At 40.9% G+C, this 25,671-nt stretch overlaps 1 protein-coding gene across 2 annotated transcripts in view; it reads left to right on the forward strand.

Annotated features, from left to right (window-relative positions):
- Positions 1–1,602: 1,602 nt before the first annotated feature.
- The window catches only part of CAV1 (caveolin 1), a 36,699-nt gene continuing 12,630 nt past the window's right edge, over positions 1,603–25,671 (forward strand). Inside the window, exons 1-2 of one of the 2 annotated variants that reach the window (XM_047695177.1) lie at positions 1,603–1,761; positions 3,180–3,344. In XM_047695177.1, coding sequence (XP_047551133.1) covers positions 1,732–1,761; positions 3,180–3,344 — 195 coding nt within the window. In that variant the 5' untranslated portion in view covers positions 1,603–1,731. Of the gene's footprint in view, positions 1,762–2,201; positions 2,472–3,179; positions 3,345–25,671 lie in introns of those variants that run through there. The other variant, XM_047695178.1, reaches the window with a different exon arrangement.

Genomic DNA, 25,671 nt, shown 5'->3' on the forward strand with positions numbered 1-25,671 from the left:
ATCACAGCTGAAAACTGAATAACAATGGATGGGAAACAGCTTCCACATTTTTCCATAGACCATACCACAACTGCTTTGCAACCAACTTACGAAGGAAGAATTAAATGAAAAGCAACCCTTCAGCAATCACTTAGAGGTAGACTGGGCACCACACAACACACTGACCCTGACACCACTCTTCTGTAGTATATCATGTTTGTTAAGCCACAATTTGTTCAAAAATTTAGAAATGGATTTTGGCAGAAATAAAAAATTAAAAACCCAATTTTTAGAAGATCTTTAGTATTCTAATAACGACTAGTAACCATAATTAATGCCAACACTTGTGACATTTTCCCTGCCATATAATTAAAGCTGATTTTTTTAAAAAATTGTATTGCTTTTTTACTATTAACAATAGCTTGTCCTTTATAGTTCTTTTATATTTTCGTATCTTCTCCCTAACTAGATAATCAACTCCAAGTGTTCCATCCTCTATTCCACCTCTCCTCCCCCTTTTGTGTCCCCACCCCCATGTCAGACTGCCAGTATTTTTTAATGTCATCTATGCCCCTTCATGTATATTCTCAGTTTTTGTTTAATTTCAAGTCATAATTTTACTCTTGATTGTATGTGGAACCTTAGGTAAAATATCCGTTCCGGACAGTGAATTTCTTGACTTATTATAGCCCAAATGGAAGTTTACTGCTTATTGTTTAATTATCTTGTGTTGCTTTATTAAAAAAAATTCCCAAATTCAGCATCCCCAAATTCAGGAATAGATAAACTATTTTAACTGCTAACAATTTCTTAAACTTCTAATCAATTAGAAAAACCGGGTCTCCTCTAACTCACAGGTGAGTACATTAGAAAAAAACTCTGACAAACTTGAAGCTCTAATTAAATATTTCTACAACTGTAAATATTTTACATATTTGTAAATATGACATAACGTGTTGGCATGAATTTCCTTTATTCCAAAAAGATCAGTAAAATTTAACATTTTCATTTATTTCAAAGCGTTGTGAAGAATTTCAGAATTGGTTGGGAAATGTTAAATTCTACATGTCTGCTTCTTCCAGTTTCCATCCCCATCAACTAGATGTAAAGAAGTGTCACCAAAAGCACACCATACACAGGAACCCACACAAATTCCTTCCTTGTGTTTAAATGTGAAATGCACCTAAAGGTTTTAGGTCATTTTTCCTCCCTTCCTCTGTGAAACTGGAAGATAGCTGTGTCTTGGGCAGCGATGGAACGTGGGCAATGAGAAACGGCTTAGAACAAAGCTGAATTCTTTCTGAAGCTCGGGTGCCCACACTGGGCATCTCTGCTTGCGCGCGGGTCCCTTCACTCCCCACCCCTGTGAGAATGATAACACTTCGAAAACATTCGCTCTCCGCAGGACGCCTCTGAGTGGTTCATAACTGGGAAAATCTTGCCCCAGGTTTAAAATATTTGCCCAAGCAACTCAGCGCTGGTGAAACGCTTTCTCATTGCTCTTTGCTCCCTGCGGGCGCTCCCCGCCCTCTGCTGCCAGAACCTTGGGGATGTGCCTAGACCCGGCACCGCGCAAGTCCCGGCCAACCGCTGCAGAACAAACCCTTGGAGGACGGCCAGGAGGCTTCCTCCCAGCCACCGCCCCCCGCCAGCGCCTTTTTCTCCCCCATACAATACAAGATCTTCCTTCCTCAGTTCCCTTAAATAACAGCCCAGGGAAATCTCAGAGCCTTCATCCAGCCACGGGCCAGCATGTCTGGGGGCAAATACGTAGATTCCGAGGTAGGCTTGTGTGGGTGCGCGCCGAGCCCTGCCGAGCGCAAGGAGTGCCTCCTTCTGCTATCTCCCACTCCAAATATTCCGACTGCTTTCCCTGCCCCAGCCCTCTCTCGACTTCAGAACATTTCTCTCGCTCTGGCACCTCTGCGGAATGGGCCTGGGCAGAGAGGTGAAGAGGAGGCAGGAATGTTTTCTGTTTTCCTATTTAGAAAAGGGGCTGGGTGCCCCTATACTAGAGGGAGGCGGAAAGGGGGGTCGGGTCCTGAAATTAGCACTAAGGACGCATTTCTAGGTGGATCCGGGGTGCTGCTTGCTGCTTTATTTCGGGACTCCCACGGTCCAGCCCCTGCCTGCTGAGAGGCGGCGAGATGGAACGCAGGGTGGGAAGTCATTCACCCGCAATCCGGGGGACAGTCCCCGCGGCTCCCTGCCAGGCTCCTGGACGGGTTGGCTTGGGCGGAGAGCGTCCTATTTGCACTTTCCAAAGCTCTTGGGCCACCTCAAGAACTCTTCCTGCATCTTGGCGCCTGGCGGGGGTGTTTGGAGAGGGATGGACCTCTCCTCCCCCCAACTACCACCACCCCTTCCAACCACCCTCCTGTGCTTGGGCTCCGCCCGGGTGTGGAGACCTCGTTTTCTCAAGCGCGGCCGCGGCTCAGCCACCGGCCGGCAGCCTTAGAGTGACCTGAGGGTGGGTCGAGGGCGCTGTGCAGGTGAGAGATCGTTGTTCTAAGGAGTTGGGGGGGGGGGCGGGTAACACATGGTTTGCTCCAGAGATGGGGGCTTTCGGCACTGTGACCACCACGGGGGTGGGGAGAGCAAGGTAGGGACAAAGAGGGCTGAGGGAGGGTGGGGGAGGCGAACAAGTGCGAGGGAGATGCGACCAGAAAGCAATAAAAATGGGGACACTCCGTGGGTCGGGGGCTCAAACTGGATCTGAAAGATAAGCTTGAAGAGCTTATTGAGAGAAGGAATTGGGGCTAGGGGGACGGGAAAAATAAAGCAGGTGAATCATTCGGGGCGAGGATGGCGTAGCAGCAAGGGTGGTTGGACGGAAGTCAGAGATGGGGTCCCCTCTCCTGCTGGGGTCTCCGCAGGGTACAGTGGGCTGGGTGTGCACCGGGCGGGGGCCTAGGCGGACGCTGCGGGGTTTGCCCTGACCCCTGGCGGCGGGCTAGGGAGACCGGAGCTCCCTGCCTGGTACGGAGGGGTGTGGTGTCCTCTCCTCGATCCTCTTAAAAAGCTTGCGGCGCCAAGGAGTTTACTGTGCGCGGAGCCACCACTGCCGAAGCCGTTAGTTCGATTTTGAAACTCGAGGTTGCCCGCCACCAGGCTGACTTCTGATAGCTTGTTTTTCTTTTTGAAATTTTCTTCCCATCTCCCCGGCCACCCTCCCCTTCCTGGACGTCTGCCCTGCACAGGGACATCTCTACACTGTTCCCATCCGGGAACAGGGCAACATCTACAAGCCCAACAACAAGGCCATGGCAGAAGAGATGAACGAGAAGCAAGTGTACGACGCGCACACCAAGGAAATCGACCTGGTCAACCGCGACCCCAAGCATCTCAACGACGATGTGGTCAAGGTAAGGTGAGGCGGCCAGAGTGTAAAGGCCGCCGCCCCTCCGTGCCCCCCGCCCCAGGGATGCTGTCAGGGTTGGGACATCTCTCTCTGGCAAGCAGTCTGTGTATCCTACTGTACCTTTGCCACACATACTGTTTTCTAGGCTTGATAATGTGGGAGCTTCCACAGTTGTCAAAAATGTCACATATTCCCTCCCACCTGGTTAGTTCAGGTGGAATTTAGCTAACTTGAGTTTCATATAACAGCACTTTTCTCCTGGCAAATGAACCTCCAGATCTCTGCAACAGATTGACCCATACTCCTTGGGAAACAGTTGCCTTGCAGTTCACCCTCTGTGTATTCCCAGGCTTAAAAGCTAGCAAAGGGTGGTGCCCCATTGCACACAAAATTAAAGCAGTAAGGTCATTGTGTAAGGTCTTGTGCCGAGATGAGAAAAGTAATACAGAGTGGGCAGGTTCTCCCAGCTCAAATCAAGATAACCCAAAGTTATTTTCTTAAAAATAATAAGGTGGGTAAAATGCTTCAGACTAAAGACAAAGAGTACATATAACATATATTTTATATATATATATATATGTAGAGAGAGAGAGAGAGAGAATTTTAACTGGGAAAAAGTGGTACTTGTGCACAACCAAGCTAATTTACACAATCAAAAATAATGCGCACCTCTTGATTTCTTCCATAGACAACTCTAGTTAAGGTATATAAAGTTTATTCTTTAGTGACTGCCGGGGTCAGGCTTCCCCGAGTTAATGGGACACTCAGGTTGGAGTTCTTTTTTATACTTTCAGAATGTGTTTAGTGATTTAAAAAAAAATAAGTCAATTGAATGAGTTACTGGCCAAACTTAGATTTGAGTCATTGATCAGTTTTTTATTATCATTATATTATTCAACTTTGGCCCTTTTAGCAAATCAAGTCAGAGAAATTTATTGTCTGAACCCATCTGGATTGGGAAATCATGGGCCTGAGCCATTCTTGGCAGAGGGTTTACTTTGAGGGGTAGGGAGGGCCAAGGAAAATCCTGGCCTGGAAGTGTGAAGACCCAGCTCTGTACAACTCCAGAACAGCCAATGGGGCAGATGAGCAATTTCCAGCTACCTAGTCTTCTATCTGTGGACGGGAGGAGCTATAGTTCAGAGACTGTTCACATTTATGAATAATATATTTCAAAAAGGGAAACAATTTAACCTGTAACTGGAAGGAAAATGTAACTGTCAGAATTGACTCTCTTGGCTTGCTGGTAGAGGAAAAAGGAAAATTGGACCATTAGTGGGTTTTTCTACTAGCCAGATTATGGAATATTTAAAAGCTTCAGCAATAACAGAAGTAGCTTATAAACTGGAAATTAGGGTTGCTAGAAACTATTTACTAAAAGCATTACCTTAAAGTGGGGGGAGGACATTTTTGGTTTTTTCCCTTCTCATGTAGCTATAGACAAGAAGAAGAGATGCCAGGAAAAGAGGCAGATTTCAGAAAGGGCTGGCTTTATTGGAGCCTCCCTGTAGTTCCACTGCAGTGTGAGTGGGGTTCCTGGAGCAAGCAAGCCTCCCAGGATGAGTCAGAGAGGCCAGCAGTGTGGATGTGGGTCTCCACACATAGCATGACTAAGCTGAGAAAGAAAGGCTCCACTGGGAAAAGAGACTTCAACTCAGATGGAAAAAAGGCGTAACAGGCTTAAAGGAAATAGCAGTTAACAGAATAGCATTTCAAAAAGCAAGTGTGGGGATCCTCATATAAAAAAAAAAAAAAATTAAAAGGAAGACTTAGAGCAAGCTCCTCCTGGCCTCCCAGTTGCTCCTATGAGCAAAATAAGAGAGAAAAGTCCACCTTGAGAAGAATTTGGTAGGCCCACTTGCTCAGATGCCCAGTTGAGAGAGGATTTTAGAGAATGTCCTACAGAGGGACACTCAGGCTACAAGTACAAATTCTGCCCAAAGGGTGTCATCTTCCAGTAGCCCAGGAAAAGTGGCCTATACCCTGTGGAGACTCCTATTTTAGCAGTGCTTTTCTTTAAGTCCAAAAACAAACATAATGACCAAAACAGGGATGATCCTCTCCATGTTATAAGGCAGTAAATCATAAATTTCTCTACTTTTGACCACATAGACTTCTCTTTTTTTCTATTTTTTGGTTTTGTTTTGTTTTTATATTTTTTTTATTTTTTTAATAAACATATAATGTATTATTAGCCCCAGGGGTACAGGTCTGTGAATTGCCAGGTTTACACACTTTATAGCACTCACCATAGCACATACCCTCCCCAATGTCCATAACCCCACCACCCTCGCCCTCTCCCCTTCCCCCCAGCAACCCTCAGTTTGTTTTGTGAGATTAAGAGTCTCTTATGGTTTGTCTCCCTCCCTATCGCATCTTGTTTCATTTATTCTTTTCCTACCCCCTAAGCCCCCCATGTTGCATCTCCACTTCCTCATATCAGGGAAATCATATGATAGTTGTCTTTCTCCGTTTGACTCATTTCGCTAAGCATAATACCCTCTAGTTCCATCCACGTCGTCACAAATGGCAAGGTTTCATTTCTTTTGATGGCTGCATAGTATTCCATTATATACATATACCACATCTTCTTTATCCATTCATCTGTTGATGGACATCTAGGTTCTTTCCATAGTTTGGCTATTGTGGACATTGCTGCTATAAACATTCGGGTGCATGTGCCCCTTCGGATCACTACATTTGTATCTTTGGGGTAAATACCCAGTAGTGCAACTGCTGGGTCGTACGGTAGCTCTATTTTCAACTTTTTGAGGAACCTCCATGCTGTTTTCCAGAGTGGTTGCACCAGCTTGCATTCCCACCAACAGTGTAGGAGGGTTCCCCTTTCTGCGCATCCTCGCCAGCTTCTGTCATTTCCTGACTTGTTAATTTTAGCCATTCTGACTGGTGTGAGGTGGTATCTCATTGTGGTTTTGATTTGTATTTCCCTGATGCCGACCACATAGACTTCTTAAAATAACAAAAACACACAAAGTTTTACTGTTAATACATGGTACCTTAAAACTTCATGTGATAATGAAGAAACAGTGGTCAAGGTACCCAATCAGGTATGGAAAGTTCTGTTTAAAGGCAAGTAGCTCTGTAAAAGCTGCCTCTGCCAACTCTATAGTCATCAACACTTGTGGTTCTTTCCATTTAAATTTCAAGTAATTAACATCAAGTATAACTTAAAATTCAGTTCCTCAGTCAATACTAGCCACATTCTGAACTCTTAATACCTGAGGTTACTGGCTCCCAAATTGGACAGCACAGGTATAGATTTCCATCATTATGGAAATCGCTTTTGGACAGTGCCAGACTAGTTCCCTCTGTTTTAAAAAGGCTCTTATACCAAGTTTAGAAAAATAGGTTTAGATGGAGAAGAAATGAAACCCTGATGTACAGTGTGAGGAACAGCATGGTGTATCTGCACAGTAACCTTTCAGTCTCATAAAACAGCTCCTTAGGGAGAGAAAGAAGAATCAGGAAATTAGTCTATATAATTTAGTTCCAATAAAATCGGTTTCTTAATCTTATTAAAGGTTTGCTGTACTATATTACATCCATCTGGTCATTTATCCCAAAACAGTAGGCTATGAATGCTTTTTAAAATTTCCTCTGATTAAAGTGATCATAACTTCAGACCTTCATCCTTCCTCTGAGATTTCTATGTCTTCTTTTTATGTTCACGTTTTCATTTGTATGTTCACTATGCCCCTATTTGGAATTTCTATATAAATAAAATAGCTTCAAATTTATGATTCTGATAATTATCACCAATTAATTTATTAAACTCATCATATGTTAGACTACACACTGTACCACATACTACAAAGGATAATTCCTAAAATAAGTCCTAGCAATCACAAAGATTAGAGTTAGAGAGACAAGATGCATATAGATAAAAAGTTTTAAAAAATACACACACCATATCACAATAGTAAGTCACTGCCAAATGGTAACTAATGGGTTCTTTTTTGCTTTGACTACTAGGAAACATATAGTTAGATTTTAAGTTTCATTAATACATGTTATTCCTCTCGGGTGCCTGGGTGGCTCAGTGGGTTAAGCCGCTGCCTTCGGCTCAGGTCATGATCTCAGGGTCCTGGGATCGAGTCCCACATTGGGCTCTCTGCTCAGCAGGGAGCCTGCTTCCCTTCCTCTCTCTCTGCCTGCCTCTCTGCCTACTTGTGATCTCTCTTTCTCAAATAAATAAATAAAATCTTTAAAAAAAAAAATACATGTTATTCCTCTCTCCCACTTTTTGTTCTGTATTTTCACTTTCTTTTTTAACTGACATGCTGTTTTATGTGGCCGCTACTGTAAACCTTCTCATCATCATTTTGGAAATAGATCAGATATATACTGTAAATAAATCAAAAGCAAGCAGCATTGAGTATTGAATAATAAAAAGGTTTTTAAAAAGTGAATGACATTAATTATGTTGATCTTGGTAGATGTATATTAGATCATCATATTGTACACTTTGAATACATACAATTATATTTGTCAACTATTCTTCAATAAAGTTTTTTAAAAAGTGAATGGTATTGATATTTAAGTATCAGGGAGATCCTGTGGATGGGGTCAACAGGGTAAAGGAAAGAAGATGGATTACAGACAGTTTAATAGAGAAGGGCCTGAGGAGTACAATCTGAGTTGGATCATGAAGGACAAACAGAATGCAAATAGCTGAGAAAAACATAGGAGGGTGTTCTAAACAAGTCAGAAATGGAGATGGGAATGTCTCCTACAGGGCATGATGGAAGGTTTAGTAGCCCATTTTGAGTAGGACTAGAGAATTCATGTGGCAGAGTGGTAGATCATAAAAATGAACAGACTGATCATGGCCAGATGGCAGAGTACTTTACTTTAACCAGCTCTCATGGTTAAGTTTGGACTTTATCATCTCAGGAAGACTTTACGTTTGGGTATGGCATGATGACGGTTGGCTTTCTCGAAGATGACTGGTTAAGCTATAGGATGTAATAAAAGGTAGTCAGTGTGCTTGAACAGAGAACAGTTAAGATGTAACTGCATCATCATCTAGACAGGAAATGAGGACAGTATGCAGTGGCACTGGGGATAAAATCAGATAGGCATAAGATGACAGATTCTGAGAACTGGAAGAGAACATAATGGTTACCAGCCCAATTTTCAATTCCTTAAGAGAAGCACAAAGACTATAGAAGTTTAAAATTTTATCCATGTTTTCAAATGGTTACTGTCCAAAACAGATATTTTATTTATTTTTTTTTTAAAAGATTTTATTTAATTATTTGACAGAGAGATCACAGGCAGGCAGAGAGGCAGGCAGAGAGAGAGGAGGAAGCAGGCTCCCTGCTGAGCAGAGAGCCCGATGTGGGGCTCGATCCCAGGACTCTGAGATCATGACCTGAGCCGAAGGCAGCGGCTTAACCCACTGAGCCACCCAGGCGCCCCCAAAACAGATATTTTAAAATAAGGGAAGAATAGACAAGATTATGTGATTCTTATAGACTGTTGCTATGAGGCGATAAATGACTTGAAGATGATTCTGAGATTAGTCCTGAGAAAAATCAGAACATCTGAGAGAAGGCTTTGGTTGGAAAATAAAAATATACATTTATAACTTTCTATCCTAAAACTTGAAGGTAATAATTCTTAAATATGCTCAGACACAAATTTTCTTTAGCAGTCAAAAAAAGTCATAACATGGTAATCAGATTGGTTTTGATTTCAGAATAATGTCCCCATGCCTCCCAAATCCTTCTCAGCTGGAAAGCATTCTAGAGTGATTATTGATTAATCTCAATATAATGGTAATTTCAAATTCTATATTTATTTGATATATAATCAAAGCATAAGATTAAAAAGATCAGATTGTCTCAGAGCACTCAGCACTCTGTTAATATTATCTTCTGTTAGAGTTGGTATTGGTTTTGTTTGTTTATTTGTTTAGGAGATAGCTCCACACAATGGTGATTGATATTCTGCCACATATGAGATCATGCACGCAATTCAGAATCTCCAGCTTGTAAAGGAGCATTATGGTCATTTTTGTTGGGAAATTATTCTCACATCACTGAGCGATACTAAATGGGGGATATTATTCATTCTTAAGCAGCTGAAAACACTTTCAAGTTCAGCCAAAAATGATATATATTTTAAATGATTATTTAAAAAAAGTCTCTTTTTCTTCTCCATCTCCCATCATCAAAAAATAACTTGTTTTTAGCCGAATAAAATTTCATAATTATTTATTAACGTTTAAGACCGGATAGACCAAGTATCTTTGAATTATGGAAAAGCTCATGATGTGGCTTATTCTTCCAATTAATAGTAGTGCTGGCTACATTTGAAAAGGGCTTAAAGTCAGAACAGCTGCAATCGTAAGCAGCCTCTGGGAAGTCCAGTCATTTGAAAAACCACCTGCTTTATGTGTCCTGCCCACTCAAGTCCATAAAGTAATAGACATTTTCATATTTTGAATGAAACTGCTTTTTAGTTTGCCCTACTTTTCAACATAAGATCTCTATGATGAAATGCCCACAGAGAATTAGTCCCTACAAGAACGGGGCTGTGTGCACTGACCTGTGGGGTGCTGGGCCCTTTCATGATCCTTCTGACTGGGTTTGTGTGGGGAAAGGGCAAGGCTGCTGTTTTCATACAAAGATGGTTTATGCCAAGAAACACACACCGTTTCTTCTTCCATACTGTGGACCTTGTATATTATCTCCTTTATAGTACCCTAAGGCCATGGAGAAAAAGATTTGCCTAATATACTTCTTTTAAAAGAAATTCCTAAAAAAGAAACCCTCAGCCCCTAGACAAATGCCTGACATATATCCTGATAGAGTGGAAAGAGTATTGTGCCAAGATAAGAAAAAATATTTTTGTAACTTTCTTCTCTAAAACTTGAATGTAATCATTCTTAAATACACACACAAAATTCTTCTTCTTTAACAGTCAAGGGAAAACATGTACATAGTAATCAGATCAGTTTTGGTTTCAACATAATGGCCTATTGCTTTCATGATCTCTTTCAACTAGAAGGCATCTAGTCCCACTAGTGTGGGACCAAGGAAGGAGTAAAGAATGTCAGAGCCAATAGATTTCTTTCCCTCAGTAGTCCCTAAGAATTAGGTTTATAAATAGGATTGAACTTGTTTGGCTAATAAAAGCTAATAAACACCAACCCTAAAAGTATTTGGGGCAAGCTATTTTGTTTCTATGCTTCAATTTCTCTAACTATAAAGAATGAGAGTCCTTCTCATATAATAGCATTCCCTCCAAAAGCCATCCTTCTTTCTATAAATAATTATTATGCACTATGCCAGTGGCTACCATATGGAATTAGATATGAACACTACTCACACAGAGTTTATAGCTATTTCCTTGCCTCTGTTTATATAGTTTCCTTTGTAAACTTTGCTGGAATTCCTTTACCACATTCCACTGTCTGTTAAAATTTTATAATCTTCAGGGCTTAGTTCAAAAAATGACTCATCTATAATGTCTCAAATTGTTTCTGAGCCAGTAAACAAGGCATAAGAAAAATAAGGAACATATATATTTTTAAACAATTTGCCTCTGTTCTTGTCCTACACAAAATAGAATTAAATTATGGAAAATATTTATGTTCTTTCATATTTTCGCTTCTTGTATTGGCTTTCAACTTCTAATATTCATATTAAAATTTTGAAATTTTTAGCTCTTTAAAAACCCTATAGCCTCTTTACAAACCTAAGAGTGTTTTCAAATATAGCTAGGCATCAGAATCACCAGAGGAATTTTTGAAAACACAGGGACTTGAACTTACTATAGATCTATTAAATTAGAATATCTAGGGCTAGAGTCTAAGGATCTGTATTTTTCAAAGTTCCCTATATAATTACATTGCGAAGTCAGGTTTAGAAAGGTGGTTTAAAGACATACACTCTGGGTGGGTCTATCCTAAGACAATAGAGAACTATACAGTAACACTACATAATTCTAGATGTTCTCCCTGCCAGAAGAATATTTGAAGGTCAGGCCAGTTTAAACCCTGCCAGAGAGTTTTGAAACACCATGAAGGGCTCCCAGATCAACTTTCCTCAGTGGTTCTCCATCTCTTGAGGCCACGTAGGCTTATAGCCAACCATAAGCTTAGCACTGGAGGGTCACCTAGGAGTGGGGTAGCCATATGCTCTAGGTTGTTGCATACAAACAATTTAGTACTGATCAACCCTGAATAACTATTAATAGTGCCCCTTCCATATTTAGAAGTGTCCTAGCTTGGAAGAAAAATTATAAGGTCACAGATGGATTGGTAATGGCCTATAGCCGATTCCTATAACCTGGAATACATTCGAAACCCCAACACACACTAATTTTTAGCAAAATGGGCAAAATTTTCATATGCCAGTCATGACATGCCTTTCTTTCCTCTCTGCTCTCCTGCATAAGCCCACTCTTGCCCGTCATCACAGCCATCGAGCTGCACTATAACTTGAAGGAGGAGCTCTTAAATGCCAATCTACTCCACCCTCAAACCTTAGTTTCTTTCCTTGCAACATAGGGTTAATGAAACTGACATCCTTCCATCACATTTTTTGTCAGCTCCTCCATCAAAGATTAAAATGTTTAAAACAGTTTTAACTATTTTTTCAGTTAGTCCAGGAAACATAAAATGGCATGCTTTCACATGAACCATTGTTTAGGGCAGGGGAAGTGTTTTTAATTTTGTCTTAAAGGAAATCTGCATGATCCATGTACTTTGCAACTACCAGGGGAACTAATTGGTAGAACAGATTTACACCTGCAAGGAATACCTATTTCCTGCCTTTCATGGGAACTATGTTGATGTTTCAGATATAGAATACATCTTGTTTCCTTTATTGAACCTTGAGAAGATGCCTTCTCATTGGTCATGATTTCATGGCAGGGGAAATACATATTCCTAAAGGCACAACCAAGCTTCCCCTTTAGTCATTATCAGCTGTTTAGGTAATTAAGAGCCAGGCATTTTTAATTTGGGGGAGGCTTAAATAAATTGTGATGCTGTGTGTATGTGCTTAATATTCTATCTTATAGCAATTTAAAAGTGAAGTTTTTAAAAATTGTATTCAATTTTCAATTCCTGAACCCAATAAAGACATTACAGTACCAACGGGCATTGATAGAATCTTATGTAAAAAGATAAACTATGTCTAGAGATTGCACTGCATCATCTCCTGTTTGTTGCAGGTATCAAACACAATTACATTTTTTCATTTATAATGAGTGACTAGAAAAGATGCTGATATCTGGACACAAGTAGTGAGAAAGTAGAAGACTGGGAGAAAAAAGAAACAGAGATAAAGAGAACCACAAGGCCCCTTCTCCCTGTCCTGCCACCCACTCTGTGCTGGACTGAGCTTTGCACACATCAACTCCAGGATCCCCACATCCATTTCTTTGTGGGGATCCCCACAATGCTTCCATGTCTGATGACACAGTGTGGCCAGAGCAAGCAGTTCCCAGATAAGCAGGGCCTCCCATGCCCAGCCAAGGCATTTGTCCCTTTATAGGCCACAACATTGCACAGAGGCATTATTAGGCCAGGAAGTCAACTCATGAGATACGGCCTTCACTAATAGAAAGGGTTAACTTCAAGCAATGGGGCCAACCAAAAAATGCTGGAGGTGCAGACGAGAGTAAAATAGGTGATGGGATGCTTCCTCCAACATTCCTACAGGCTAGCTCTGGTGGCACAATTCCTCCTCCAATGACTATGGAAGACTATTATTATCACCATCACACTCAGTTTGCAGATAAGGAAACTCAGGCTTAGCCATTCACTCAGAATTACAAAGGTAAGAAGTAGTTAGTCAGAGTTGCAACCTAGACAGCGAGACTAGAATCAGGTTGTCACCTAGGGCACTCCAGTGCCTCTCTCTCTCTCCAGCAATAGATCATAATCCAAGCAGATGGCAGTATCTCCATAGTGCAGAAAGAGATGGCTGTGTTCTTAGAGTGGGTGGGCAGCATTTGGCAAGGGGGATTCCAGAAGTCCTCTGAGTTGGGAATGACAGGCTTGTAGCTAAGGTCAGTCTCTAGATCCTGGCAGGTATGCTGGGGAAGGAGGGGGAAGGATCAATGTGAAGACTAACATAAAACCTCAGACCTCAAGAAATCTGGATGCTGGGTGAGTTCCCAACAAGCCATGGAGGATCAAGTCTCAAAGACCAGATTTGGGGTACAAAGTAGGGGTGTAGTGTCAGTGATTAGAAGTACAGCACATGCCCAGAACCACACACGCAGTAATGCTGGCTTGTGCTGAATCGCCTGAGTCTTTAAAGCACCTTGACTGCCAAGGGAAGAGCCTGGGGTGTGGCTGATCCTGCCTGGATATGTGGGGAGGAGCAAGTGTGAGAGAATAAAGCAGGTCCTGACAGGCACTCTGAATTTAACAGCTTCATTTAAGGTTCTCGATTTGTCTGTTTGAATTCCAGACACTTATGCTGTTACAGTAATAGATTGTGAAAACACAAACAATTGAGAAAAACCTGAATTGTATGCTAGTGGGAGAAATGCCTCTTTAATCCTGAAAGTAGTTTCTCTGAGACTTCCTCCCTGGTAATTATGTATTTGTTCTCAAAAACAAATGCCAGAAGTAAGGAACAGACTTCATAGGGCATTTTACAAGGCACCATTAATCTCTCAGAAGAACAATTGAAATGTTCCATCAATCATGGCTCACTTGTTGGCCTTGTCTATACGATTAGCAGTAATAATATATAGCTGGAAATAGGTATACCAAAATCCGTCAAGGCAGTAGAATTGCATTCACTGGATTTCACCCCCAATTATTTTGGTTAGGTCAACAGATCTCTTCCTCACTTGACCCTGAGCATCATGTTTTTGAGTAGGGAGAGAAACTGCTTATCTAAAAAAGTTAATAACCACCAATTCACCAATTTATTTTGAGTAAACCCCTCCACTACTCTAGTTATAATTATAGAATGATTCTTATTCTTAGATATTATGCTCCCTGAGGAAGGTCATTCAACAAATACGTAGGAAGCACCTGCTCCACACCAGGCACAGAGCATGTCATGAGTCCTACTGCACGAGTGTCCACCTGGCAGACTACAGCCTTCTGCCAGGGCTCACCTGAAACACAGGGACTTCTGTTAGCCTTTGCTGACCACCCTCTTGGAACTGGTCATCTCTTCCCTTTGCTTCCACCACATCTTATTTTTATCTCTATTCTGGCATATATCGAAGCCCTCTGAGTATTCTGCTTCTCTATCCCCATCCTTCTCTCCCCAACTTTCCTTCCTATTGCATGCCTGTCCTTCAGGGTAGGACAATGGCACCCTGGTGGCCCCAGGACTATGGCTTCCCTGTACCCATCTCAGGGCTCCACACTGAGTCTGTCATCAGCAAATGGATATCAAATTGAATCTGCTGAAAAAAATCTGAAATTCTTCTTTAAGTAACTGAATGTCTCCTGTGAGTGAAAAGACAATAGGATTACATTTCTGAATGTCTTTCTTTGTCCCTTTCCCCAAGAGCAGCCACATTTTAAACCTTCTAAGAAAAAGCATATCCAAATTATGAATAAAGAAATCCAGAAACATTCACTCTATTTACCAAAGTAAAGAAAAAATATGTTTTGTGTATATATTTATTATTAAGAGTTTTATTTTTATCTGTTTGAGGAAGACACAGATGCATCTCTCCTGAGCCTTCAGTAAACAGGCCATGCCACCTGGATGACCTTCTGGGGCCTGGAGGATAAGGCTGAACTCCTAAGTATCTGTCAGGCAGGACAAGCAAATTCCCAGAACACCAAGAGATGCTATCGCAAGTGGTTGGCATTGCCCACTGGGACAGAAATGTGAAGACTGACAAGTGGATCTCAGGCCACATGAGAAATTCCTTGCAAAGAGAGGGGTGGAAGGACTCTCTGTCAGACCATATGCCAATGGACAATGGCAAACATCAAAGAAATGACTAGGTCAGCAGACAGCCCTGAAGAAAAATCTAAACCTTCCATACCTGAGGGAGACAAAAGCTATGAGAAACCCAAGCCTCTTTTTTCTTCTCTTTGGCTTTCTTATTTCTAGATTTCTTAAGTACACAGAGCTCAGAGATTTTACTAGCTGGGAAGGGGTGACCATTAATATCCACTATTCCAACAGCATAGAAATTTCTTTGTACCTCAGAAGTGGTCTTTCATAAATCTCAGAACCCTTCTCAGAAGGAAAAAAAAAATAGACAAAACACACAGATGTCTCTAGAAAGGATCAGACAGCATTCATTTCATTGTTGATGTCTGTACCAAGTGAAATGAATGCTAGCTCCTTTTCCAAATGTGCTTCTTTCTCTCACCTCTTGTGAGAGAAGGTGGATTTACTGTAACATGTAAAAAGTAAAACTTTTCAATTTGACTCCAAATAGTTTCCCTATCAACAAGCTAAATATAGAAAATCAGGATTATTATTCAGTTCAGAATACATAGGACTAGGAAGTAACCATCAAAAAAGGGTGATGATGTGTAATGAGAATTTTAGGTGTGACTGGTATCTAACATACAGCCAGGACCACAGCCCTAGCACATTCAGTATTTTATCAATGACTGGAATGAATAGGTTAAGAAGACTCACAACTTAAAAATGACACCAATCACAATGACCTTGTTAACATCTGTGATAAAAATAACATCAAAGTGATTTTGACAAACACCAATCACCCACAAAAATAAGATTAAGACCTATATACAAAGTGAGATAATGCTAAATGACTAGAAATAATGAACATAGATATTAAGTAGGAAAAAGTGGGTAAATTTATGAAAAATAAGAAAGTACTAGGAAAGGGTTATCATTTTTGTGGGAGCTTGTGATATGGAAAACCAAGATGGTTGGTGAGTATAATGGATAAGCTCATAATACCACAGTCCCCAAGGGACAAAGATCTCCAGGGTGATAATCACTTTGTAAATGTGCCCTTAAATGAATTTACTATGCTCCACTCCCCTTGGGCAATAGGGGATAGAAACTAAGGCTACCAGTTGTTCATAAACATTAAACATCTCAATAATTTAATGATAGTTTAAAGGAAGTATAATGAGGGTGGGTGGCTCAGTCAGTTAAGCGTCTGCCTTTGGCTCAGGTCATGACCCAAGGGTCCTGGGACTGAGTCCCACATCAGGTTCCCCACTCAGCAGAGAATCTGCTTCTCCTTCTACCGTCCCCCGCTGCTTGTGATATATATCTCTCTCTCTCAAGTTCTCTCTCAATAAATAAATAAAATCTTTTTAAAAATAAAGGAAGTATAAAGGATGGAAACAAAAGGACAGTGTAATCAGAAGAAATGTCACCTACAAGATTCTCTGCCTCACTTGCTATTTGTCAGACTTATTAAGAATGGGTTCCTATTTTGATCTTTTGAGGGAAGTAGTGATGCTACAAAGATCCTAAGGAGGAACAAAAGGAAAGAGATAAGGGATGAAGAGACACCCTCAGTTTGGCTGAGGAGGGACTGCTTTGTCTGGAAAATCTTTTAGAAAAGCTGAAGGGAACATGAAATGACAGTTGTCTTTAGGTGTGCCAGGTTATTAAGAGACTTACAAGAAAAATACTGCTTGGACACAATCACCATTCAGGACAAGGGGAAAGGGGGAAGGGTTGTACCCTTCATTAAAAAAAAAAAAAAAATATATTAGGTTAGCTGGGAGAAAGAATTCCAAGTAATAAGAGTGGTTAATCCCAGGAATGTATCACAGTTGTTTTAAAATGATTGTGTGTTAAATTCCTTGTCTATGTAACTTCTCAAATCCCTCTACCTCTACAATTACAATTAGGTGTATAAAAACACTGACATATAATCAATCTCATAATTAAACGCTAGCATACATACAAGCACTTTCCTCTATTCCAGGATACCTGGTGTATTTGGAGGCAAAGAGGGGTCAGTATGGCATTGTTTTAAACAGTGGTTGAGAATGCAAGTGGTAAACATCTAAAAGTAGAACACTGCAAAATGCATGCATTGTCTGTACCAAAAGGTCAGTATGAAACATTATCTTTATGGCAAGCCTGCCCATCCACTCCCTCCTACACATTGTATATTCATACAATTTCTCAGCTTGTATAAACCCCCATTGTGATTTAAACTCATGAGAGAGAATGACTTCTGCAAAGGGTGTCTGTTTTATGACTTTTGACCAGAAGTTCTTTACCCAAGCTGTAGATTATCTGAGGAACATTTTGAAATACTGTTGTGACTATCCCATCCCTAAAAATTCTAATTGAACTGATCTATGAGGGGACCCAGGCCTATGTACTATGCTTTGTTTTGTTTTGTTTCATTTTTTAAAGCTCCCCAGGTGATGCTAATGTAAGAGCTGGAATTGAATCTGGTTTAGACTCTCAGTTAGAATTTCTTAATAATAAAAGCATGTACTGTGATAAAACTTTCAGGACCATAAGGGCCACAGTGGGGAAATTATTACTTCTTTAGGTCCTCATTTGGGGAGTCTTAGCATTTAATTGGAATATGATATTATCTCTCAAATTCCTATTACAAAAAAATACTTTCTGCAACTCTACTATAGCAACTACAAAAGACAGACTCTGTATGTGGGATAAAACTCATGTGATTTATGTAATCCAGCCCTATTGTTTCCCCTTTCTTTTGCTTGTTCTTTCTATTCTCCCCAAGAGGAAGATCATCTGGTTGGAGTGTCATCCCTATCCCCCCTTTTTCTACATGGGTTCATGGCTCAGACATACTAAGAATGGAGATAATGACATGCACTGGTTTTTCTCCTAATGGTGCAGAGGCCACAGGAAGCTTCAGTGGACCTAGGGACAGGCAGGTCTCCTTCATTTCTCCAGTGCCTGGCACAGAGAAGAGACCTCAAGTCACTAAGAAGTGCTTTACTGATGCCAATCACTCTTCGGAGCAGATGGGGAAACTGAGCCTCAAAAGAAATCTGAATTCTAGCCCTCTTTTGGACATTCAGCTCAAGTGGTAACTTGGGCCTCAGAAAAGTCACTTGGACCCATGGACAGCAGCTTCTTCACCTATAGCAATCAAGAAGTGACTACTAGATGGTCCCTAAGTTGCCTCCATTTCTAAAATTCTGTGATCTGTTTAACCATTATTCATCAAAGAGTAGAATCTTGTAAAGATGCATGAAGTCCATTCAGAGAGAATGGTGGAAGATCTCTCATCTAAACTAGGTTTACTACCTTCTTCCTAGATTTTACCAATGGTCAATCTCATTCTTAATATTCAGGCTGTGGGATTTAGCTGAGTCATCTTTGAAATACTGAGCTATCAAAGGATAGCATGCAAATGCAAATATACCACAAATAAATATTTGGGATGAAAGAGATCAAGAGCTGGAGTTCATTTCCCCTTCTCAACTGTGCTCATAACTGTGTGGTACCTTTTATTGCCCTTGCCTCAAAAATGGGATTTTTGTGTTCCAAGATAGACCAGAAAATCATTTCTAAAATAGGTTACAAACATTCAGGAATCTTTTTTGTAACCAGTAAATTCCTCTTCGTTCACATAATAGAGTGCATCATTACTTACAACTTTAGTTAGAGCAATGGTCTTAAAAAGGTCTAGCTAAATAAAAAATGCTCAGACTGTCCAAGTGCTGACAATTGTCAAATCGCCGAGTTCATGTAGCTACATTTCTGAAGATCTTTCAACAGCCTATCTCTGAGGAATTGGATCAAATGACTAAGAACTACAGAGCAGAAGCACTATTACTTTGAGTCAGATTTTCCCATTAGCCAACTATAGTTTATTTCTTTCTGATCCATAAAAAATTTCAAATTTAGGGCCCTGTGTGATTTTAATCCCATCACGTAGCACCCAAGCTGTATGATTCCGAAGGTAAACATGAAGTTGTCTGAATTCCAGGCCACCTGAACATTCTTCAGGAATTCATCAGCTCCCTAAGCAAAACTGTGTCTGCATCTGTAGGTTTGAACCCAAATTTCATGAGAAGCAAAAACTAAATTGATTTTATTTCATTGTCATTAGTCACCTTTGATCACTCTTTTATCAAAGTTACTGTGACTGGGTTAGAATAAATTAATGCAATTACTAACCCTTGGACAGGATAAGACATTCAGAACTTCTTTCCTAAAGGAGATTATATCAGATTATTGCTCTTGTAAATAGAAGAAAGAGAGAAATATAACGTAGCAAATACCAGCATTCACTAAATTCATTAATTAATGGAGCAAATATTAACTTAGTACTTATTATATTCCAGGGAGCTTATAGTCTAGTAACGGAAATAATCTCTCCCCACCCCCCGTCACACACACACACACACACACACACACACACACACACACACACACACACAAACCATTAAATAAATGTCAGATATGCTGGATGATAAAAGCATCCAGGTGAGAAAAGGCGTGGGGACCAGAAAGAAGTCTCCAAAGAAAGAACATTTAGGTTAACACATGACCAATAACTTAGAGTTAGTCAGGTGAAAAGTGATGGAAGGAGTTTTCCAAGCAAAACCAACAGCAGGTAGAAGGGCTCTAAAGCAGGGACAGGCTTGGACCATTGTCCTGAAAGAAAGTATTCAAAATTCCAGTGTACACTCAATGATTACTGATTTGGGAAGGGGCAAGAAAATTAGTTCCTCTCCCTCAACAGTTAAGGTAGTGCATCACAGAAGGATAGCACCTCTCCTTCTTAATGATTCCTGAGGAGCTTGAGCAGCCAGAGGCCATCTCTATTTCATTTGCACTGCTCCCTTTTCGGTGACCCATAACCAGCTCATCAACCCTATTCTGGCTCTGTTTCCTTGTTTAACTTGTTCCATCCTCAAAAGGTAGGTGCTTCATAAATATTGAACGAATGAATGAATTCACAAGGCCACCGTACTATAAACCAAAAGTTCCTGCAATAAATACACAAGCATTCTAGCCTATAAATATTTCTAAAATTCGAGCCCTATCTCATCACATCAATTCTGATTTTCTAGAGCAGTGGTTTTCAACCAGGAATAATTCCCCACCCACCCACCGCTAGGAGACATTTGGCAATATTTGCAGTTATTTTCAGTTGTCACAGCTTAGGGAGTACTACTCTGGCATCTAATGGGTAGAGGACAGGGATACTGATAATCACTCTACAGTGCACAGGACAGCATGTCTACATTCACCCCAACAACAAAGAATTATCCAGTCCAAAACGCCAACAGTGCTCAGAAAAACCCCATAGTAGAGGTCAGGGGTTGTGTCTTGGGAGCCACATATGGGCTATGATTATCCTTGCTTAGACCTGATAAGAACTTTAGTTTAGATCCTTTTCTTCACTTGCCTAGCAATGTTCAAACCTGCAGAGATTTATTTTATCCATTTTCTATTTGTTTAATAAACAGACTCCAAGCACTGGAGGGAAAAATATTCCAGCAGTGAGGTAAGATGAAAGCTATTAGTAGCCCTAGTTTGACTTGACTGAATGGTAGGAAAAAACCTCTGCCATCAGGAAGTGAATTAAAGAAACTGAAAAGAAGTTGAGACTGTTTAAAAAGCTCTGGTTCAAACAAATGTCTATGCAAACCAATGGGTAGTCTGAAAATGGTGAAGACATTTCCATTTCTTATGTCTTTGTTAGAATGGAAAGAGCTTTTGTTTTGTTTAGTGTGGTAATCATTCATATTTGTCCCATGACACACCCAGAAGTTTAAAAGAATAACAAACTCCCAAGTGTAAACACAGAATTCAGTGAGCAAGTGAGGCTTGCTCACTAAAGTGAGTGAATCCTTATAATTGCCTGTTTGGATAGAATGGGATTTCCATGCATTAACCAATGCAGGATTTTTCTATTAGGAAAGAGAACTTCCACCACTTCCAAGGGCTGAAGTTACTTCTCCTCAAGGATGGCACACACAAACAAGCCCCCAAGGTATTACTCCTTCCTGTTCAAGTTCAGTGTTTCAGTCTCAAGGCTCCTATCACTAGCCCTTGCATGGCCTATTTTTACGCTGTTCACTATTGCATGTCATTCATATGGTGACACTCAACATCAACAACTGCCACCAAATCGATACCAGAAGCCTGGAGATTTAAATAAGGAATCAAAAGATATGCAACCTACTTTGTACTGAGCTATCTGCAGCTAGGCACCTTTTGTGATCATAAAAATGTGAGGCCACGTGGACCGAAGAGATGGTTCCGGGTTCCTGAAGAAGGTTCAAAACCAGCTGGCTGCAGGTACACTGAAGGTGGCTTGAGATTTCTACTTGGGATCTCAGAAAAAAAAGGGTGGACAGCCTACTCAAGGAAAAAAACGCTCTGGAACCCGGAAATCATCTCATCATGAAGAATAGTTTTTAGCAATTTTTCAAAGGGATGTATAATGATTTCCTGGAGCTACCTTAGCATGTATCACAAACTGGGTGGCTTAAAACAATAGAACTTTATAGTCTCATAGTTCTGGAGGCTAGATGCCCAAAATTAAGATGTCACCAGGGCCATGCTCCCTCTGAAACCTATATGGGAATCCTTCTTTGTCTCTTCTTAGTTTCTGGTGGTTTGCTAGCAATCTTTGGCATTCCTTGGCTTGCAGCTACATCACCCCAATCACAGGGCCTTCTCCCTGTATGTCTCTTCATTACCATCTTCTTATAAGGATGCTAACCATATTGGATGAAGGGCTCACCCCATTCCAGTATGATCTCATCCTAATTACATCCATAAGACCCTGTCTCCAAATACGGTCACATTCTGAAGTACTAGGGATTAAGATTTCAACATATCTTTTTGAAGGGACACAATTCAATCCACAACAGGATGTAAACTAGGAATATATATCTTTGTTATCAAAACAGGGAAATTTAACTTAAATTTTCAAACTATAATACAAACCCTAGAGTAATTCATACTCTCTCTTAAGAACAAAAGATGGAGAAACCTGTTGGTTACTTTCAAATGAATGAAAAAGAAAAGGAAGGCAAAAAGGAATTAATCTAAAGCAAAGAGGGTCCCATTACTTCATGTTGGTGTCACTTTCTGACAAATCCAGGAGCTCAGTCACCTGGGACATTTTTATCCCAAGGGCCTATTTGGTTGCCGTGTGCCTCATGTTTATAATAAACTCTAGAAGGTTGATGCATTTGCAGAATGCAAAATAAGCACTCACCTGCCTGAAATGATTTCACAAATGCCAAGAGGTTCTACTTTTCCAAAATATCTCCTCCATTCTCCCAACACTGTTAATGAAATCCCTGACACTTCCCTCTTCTCCTGGTTGGAGTGGCTGGGCCAGAAGTTCCTGGTGTAGCACTCACCATTGCCCAGGAACTGTCCCAAACATTTTGCATAATTTAAATGTTTTAGTACATGGAATAATCCTGCGAAGTAAGTACTATTTTACCAGCAATTTACAGATGAGAAACTAAGACTGAGCGGCTTAGTAGCTTATGTGAGATAGCATAGCAGAGTTGAGAGTCAAACCAAGCCCTGGTGCTATCAACCAGAGGACAGTACTGCCTCTCAAAAGTAGGGGGCAACACAGTAACTAAACTACTCTTATGCCCACTCAGAAATGAATGTCAGATTTTTCAGAGCCTCTTACCTAGCATAGAGTGAAGCCTAAGGCAGCCTTTGTTTCTCAAAGTCTTCTCCCCAGACTACTTGCATCAAAATGGGTGGGGAGAGGGTACAGATATCTGAACCCCACCCTTGAACCACTGATTCAGAATCCCAAGGCCCAGGAATCTGCATTTTAACAAGCATCCCCAGAAACTTCTTGAGTGGACTAATGTTGGATAACCACTGGCCCTACAGAAATGGAGTAAGATATAATGTTATGGTAAATCTAGAAAAACCAGAGAGAGATGACAAGGTAATGGGGACCTGGTAACCAATGGTCAGTCAAATGACCCAGGGATCCTGGCTATAGAGGAGCTTGGTTGCTGGGGAATGAGAGTAATGCTGAGCATGGAGGTTTGACAGCAGGACAGCCACATCCTCTGACTTGGATCACTTGCTCTGTCCTGGTGAACATCATTACTTGCTGAGTCAGGAAGGCATGTTCTATCAGTTTGGATGGGAAGCATGGGTGCAGGCAAGAAAGAGCAATCAGAACGTGTGGATTCAGAAATTCCCATGTGACTCCATCTGAATGAGCAGGGTTGCAAAAACAGAATGAGAATTTTGGTGTGAGGTTAAAGAGATGTAATAGAGGGTGAAGTGAATGAAGATCTGAGAGACACAAGTCCTGTATTTGGTCCAGTCACTGATTACAACCTCCCTGAGGCTCAGTCTCCTAGTCTGTAAAATAGGGAAGACAACTCCTGCCTTGCCACTCCTCATACACATACAGGATGTGATGTCAACCCAGTGAGGCATATAGTGTTCCATAACACTACTGTTATTGCAAGGTCTCTGTGAAAGTCTGCTGCCTCAGAATATACAGTTGACCCTTGAACTAATGGCACCCTTGTGTAGTCAAAAATCCATGTATAACTTTTGACTCCCCCAAAACTTAACTACTAAGAGCCTACTGTTGACCAGGAGCTTTACCGATAACACAAATAGTCGATTAACACATATGTTGATTGTTTTATGTATTATGTACTATATTCTTAAAATAAAGTAAGCTAGAGAAAAGACAATGCTATTAAGAAAACCATAAGAGGGACGCCTGGGTGGCTCAATGGGTTAAAGCCTCTGCCTTCGGCTCAGGTCATGATCTCAGGGTCCTGGGATTGAGCCCCACATCGGGCTCTCTGCTGAGCAGGGAGCCTGTTTCCTCCTCTCTCTCTCTCTGCCTGCCTCTCTGCCTGCTTGTGATTTCTCTGTGTGTGTGTCAAATAAATAAAATCTTAAAAAAAAAAAAAAAAAGAAAACCATAAGGAAGAGAAAACACATTTACAGTACTGTACTGTATTTATCAGAAAAATCTGTGTATAACTGGGCCCACACAATTCAAACCCATGCTGCTGAAGGGTCAACTGTATCTACCACCCTAATACTCTGCCTTTCTCTCCACCTCTTCTTATGCTTCCTCCAGGAAAGTAAACGCAGTCAGCTATATTCATTCTGAACTACAAATTACTCGTAAGCCTCCTTTCCTGCACTGGGAAAACACACACAGACACACACACACACACACCAGGAAAACGTGGGGGGAAAAAAACAAGTATATTCCCTCACCCTGTCCATTCCCCACTGGGGTGTTCTGCTGATAGCCTCCTTTCCTGCACTGGGGAAAACACACACACACACACACACACACACACACACACACACCCCAGGAAAACGTGGGGGGAAAAAAACAAGTTTATTCCCTCACCCTGTCCATTCCCCACTGGGGTGTTCTGCTGATCCCCTGCTTCCTTTCCGAGAGTTCATCTCACCCTCTTTTTAGGTCAGGTTTACACAATTGTATTCAGATCACTGAGGGCAAAACCCAACCAAGCAAAAGAGTCCTTTAATCAATATTTTCTAAATCATCTCTCCTTAAAGGTGAAGACTTCTGAGCTTGGATTGCCCCTTTCTGTGGTGCCCAAGTCACTTAAACAATAACCAACCCTCCACTTCATTTTGATCAGAATGGTCATGGCATTGTAGGGCTATGGTAAATAAGAACATCATTTTGAATAAAATGGGATACAAAAAAAATAGATAAATAAAAATGCACTTATGATAGCAGGCAAAGAATTCATAGGAGATAATATGATGGTTAGTGAAATGTTATATATATGCCTATATCCTTCTGATGTACATTTATAGCTCTTTAAAAAAAGTATACTTACTGAAGAAATATTTATTTCTAATTAATGTGTGCATAGTACTATTAGGTATCATGGAAGATACCAAGATGGGTGCAACAGACCCAGACCTCCCTTAAGTCCTAGTTTGATCCAGTCATTTATAGTAAAGTGACCTCTTTTTAGTGGGGAAAATGAAAGACAATTTTCCATTCTTATTATGAAGATAACCTAGAACTTTATAAGTTTATAAAGAGAAGTAGATGTGTGAAGTTGGGCACTATAAATGTGAAGTATCATTATTCTGAGGCTTCTGTAATGTTTGGAAAGCAGAAAGAGGAAGGTCAGTCTAAAGGAAGAGACTCAAGGGTCCCAGCTAGAGGCCCAGGTCAGAGATGACAGATTTCCTCTGAATTCCTCCCCTTGTACCCCAGCCCTCTCCTCTCACTCAGAGAGGTAGATAAATACCCCCATTTTATCCTCTTCCAGCTTGAAACCCGCATTAGTAATACAGACATCTATCTCCCCTCCTCCCCCAGGAGGCAAACCTGTATTCTTAAGCAAGGTGAAGTTGCCTAGTACCTGCCACCCCAAGGCAGCCCAAATCACCTCA

Source organism: Lutra lutra, chromosome 11 (genome assembly GCF_902655055.1).
Source record: "Lutra lutra chromosome 11, mLutLut1.2, whole genome shotgun sequence".
Lineage (NCBI taxonomy): Eukaryota > Metazoa > Chordata > Mammalia > Carnivora > Mustelidae > Lutra > Lutra lutra.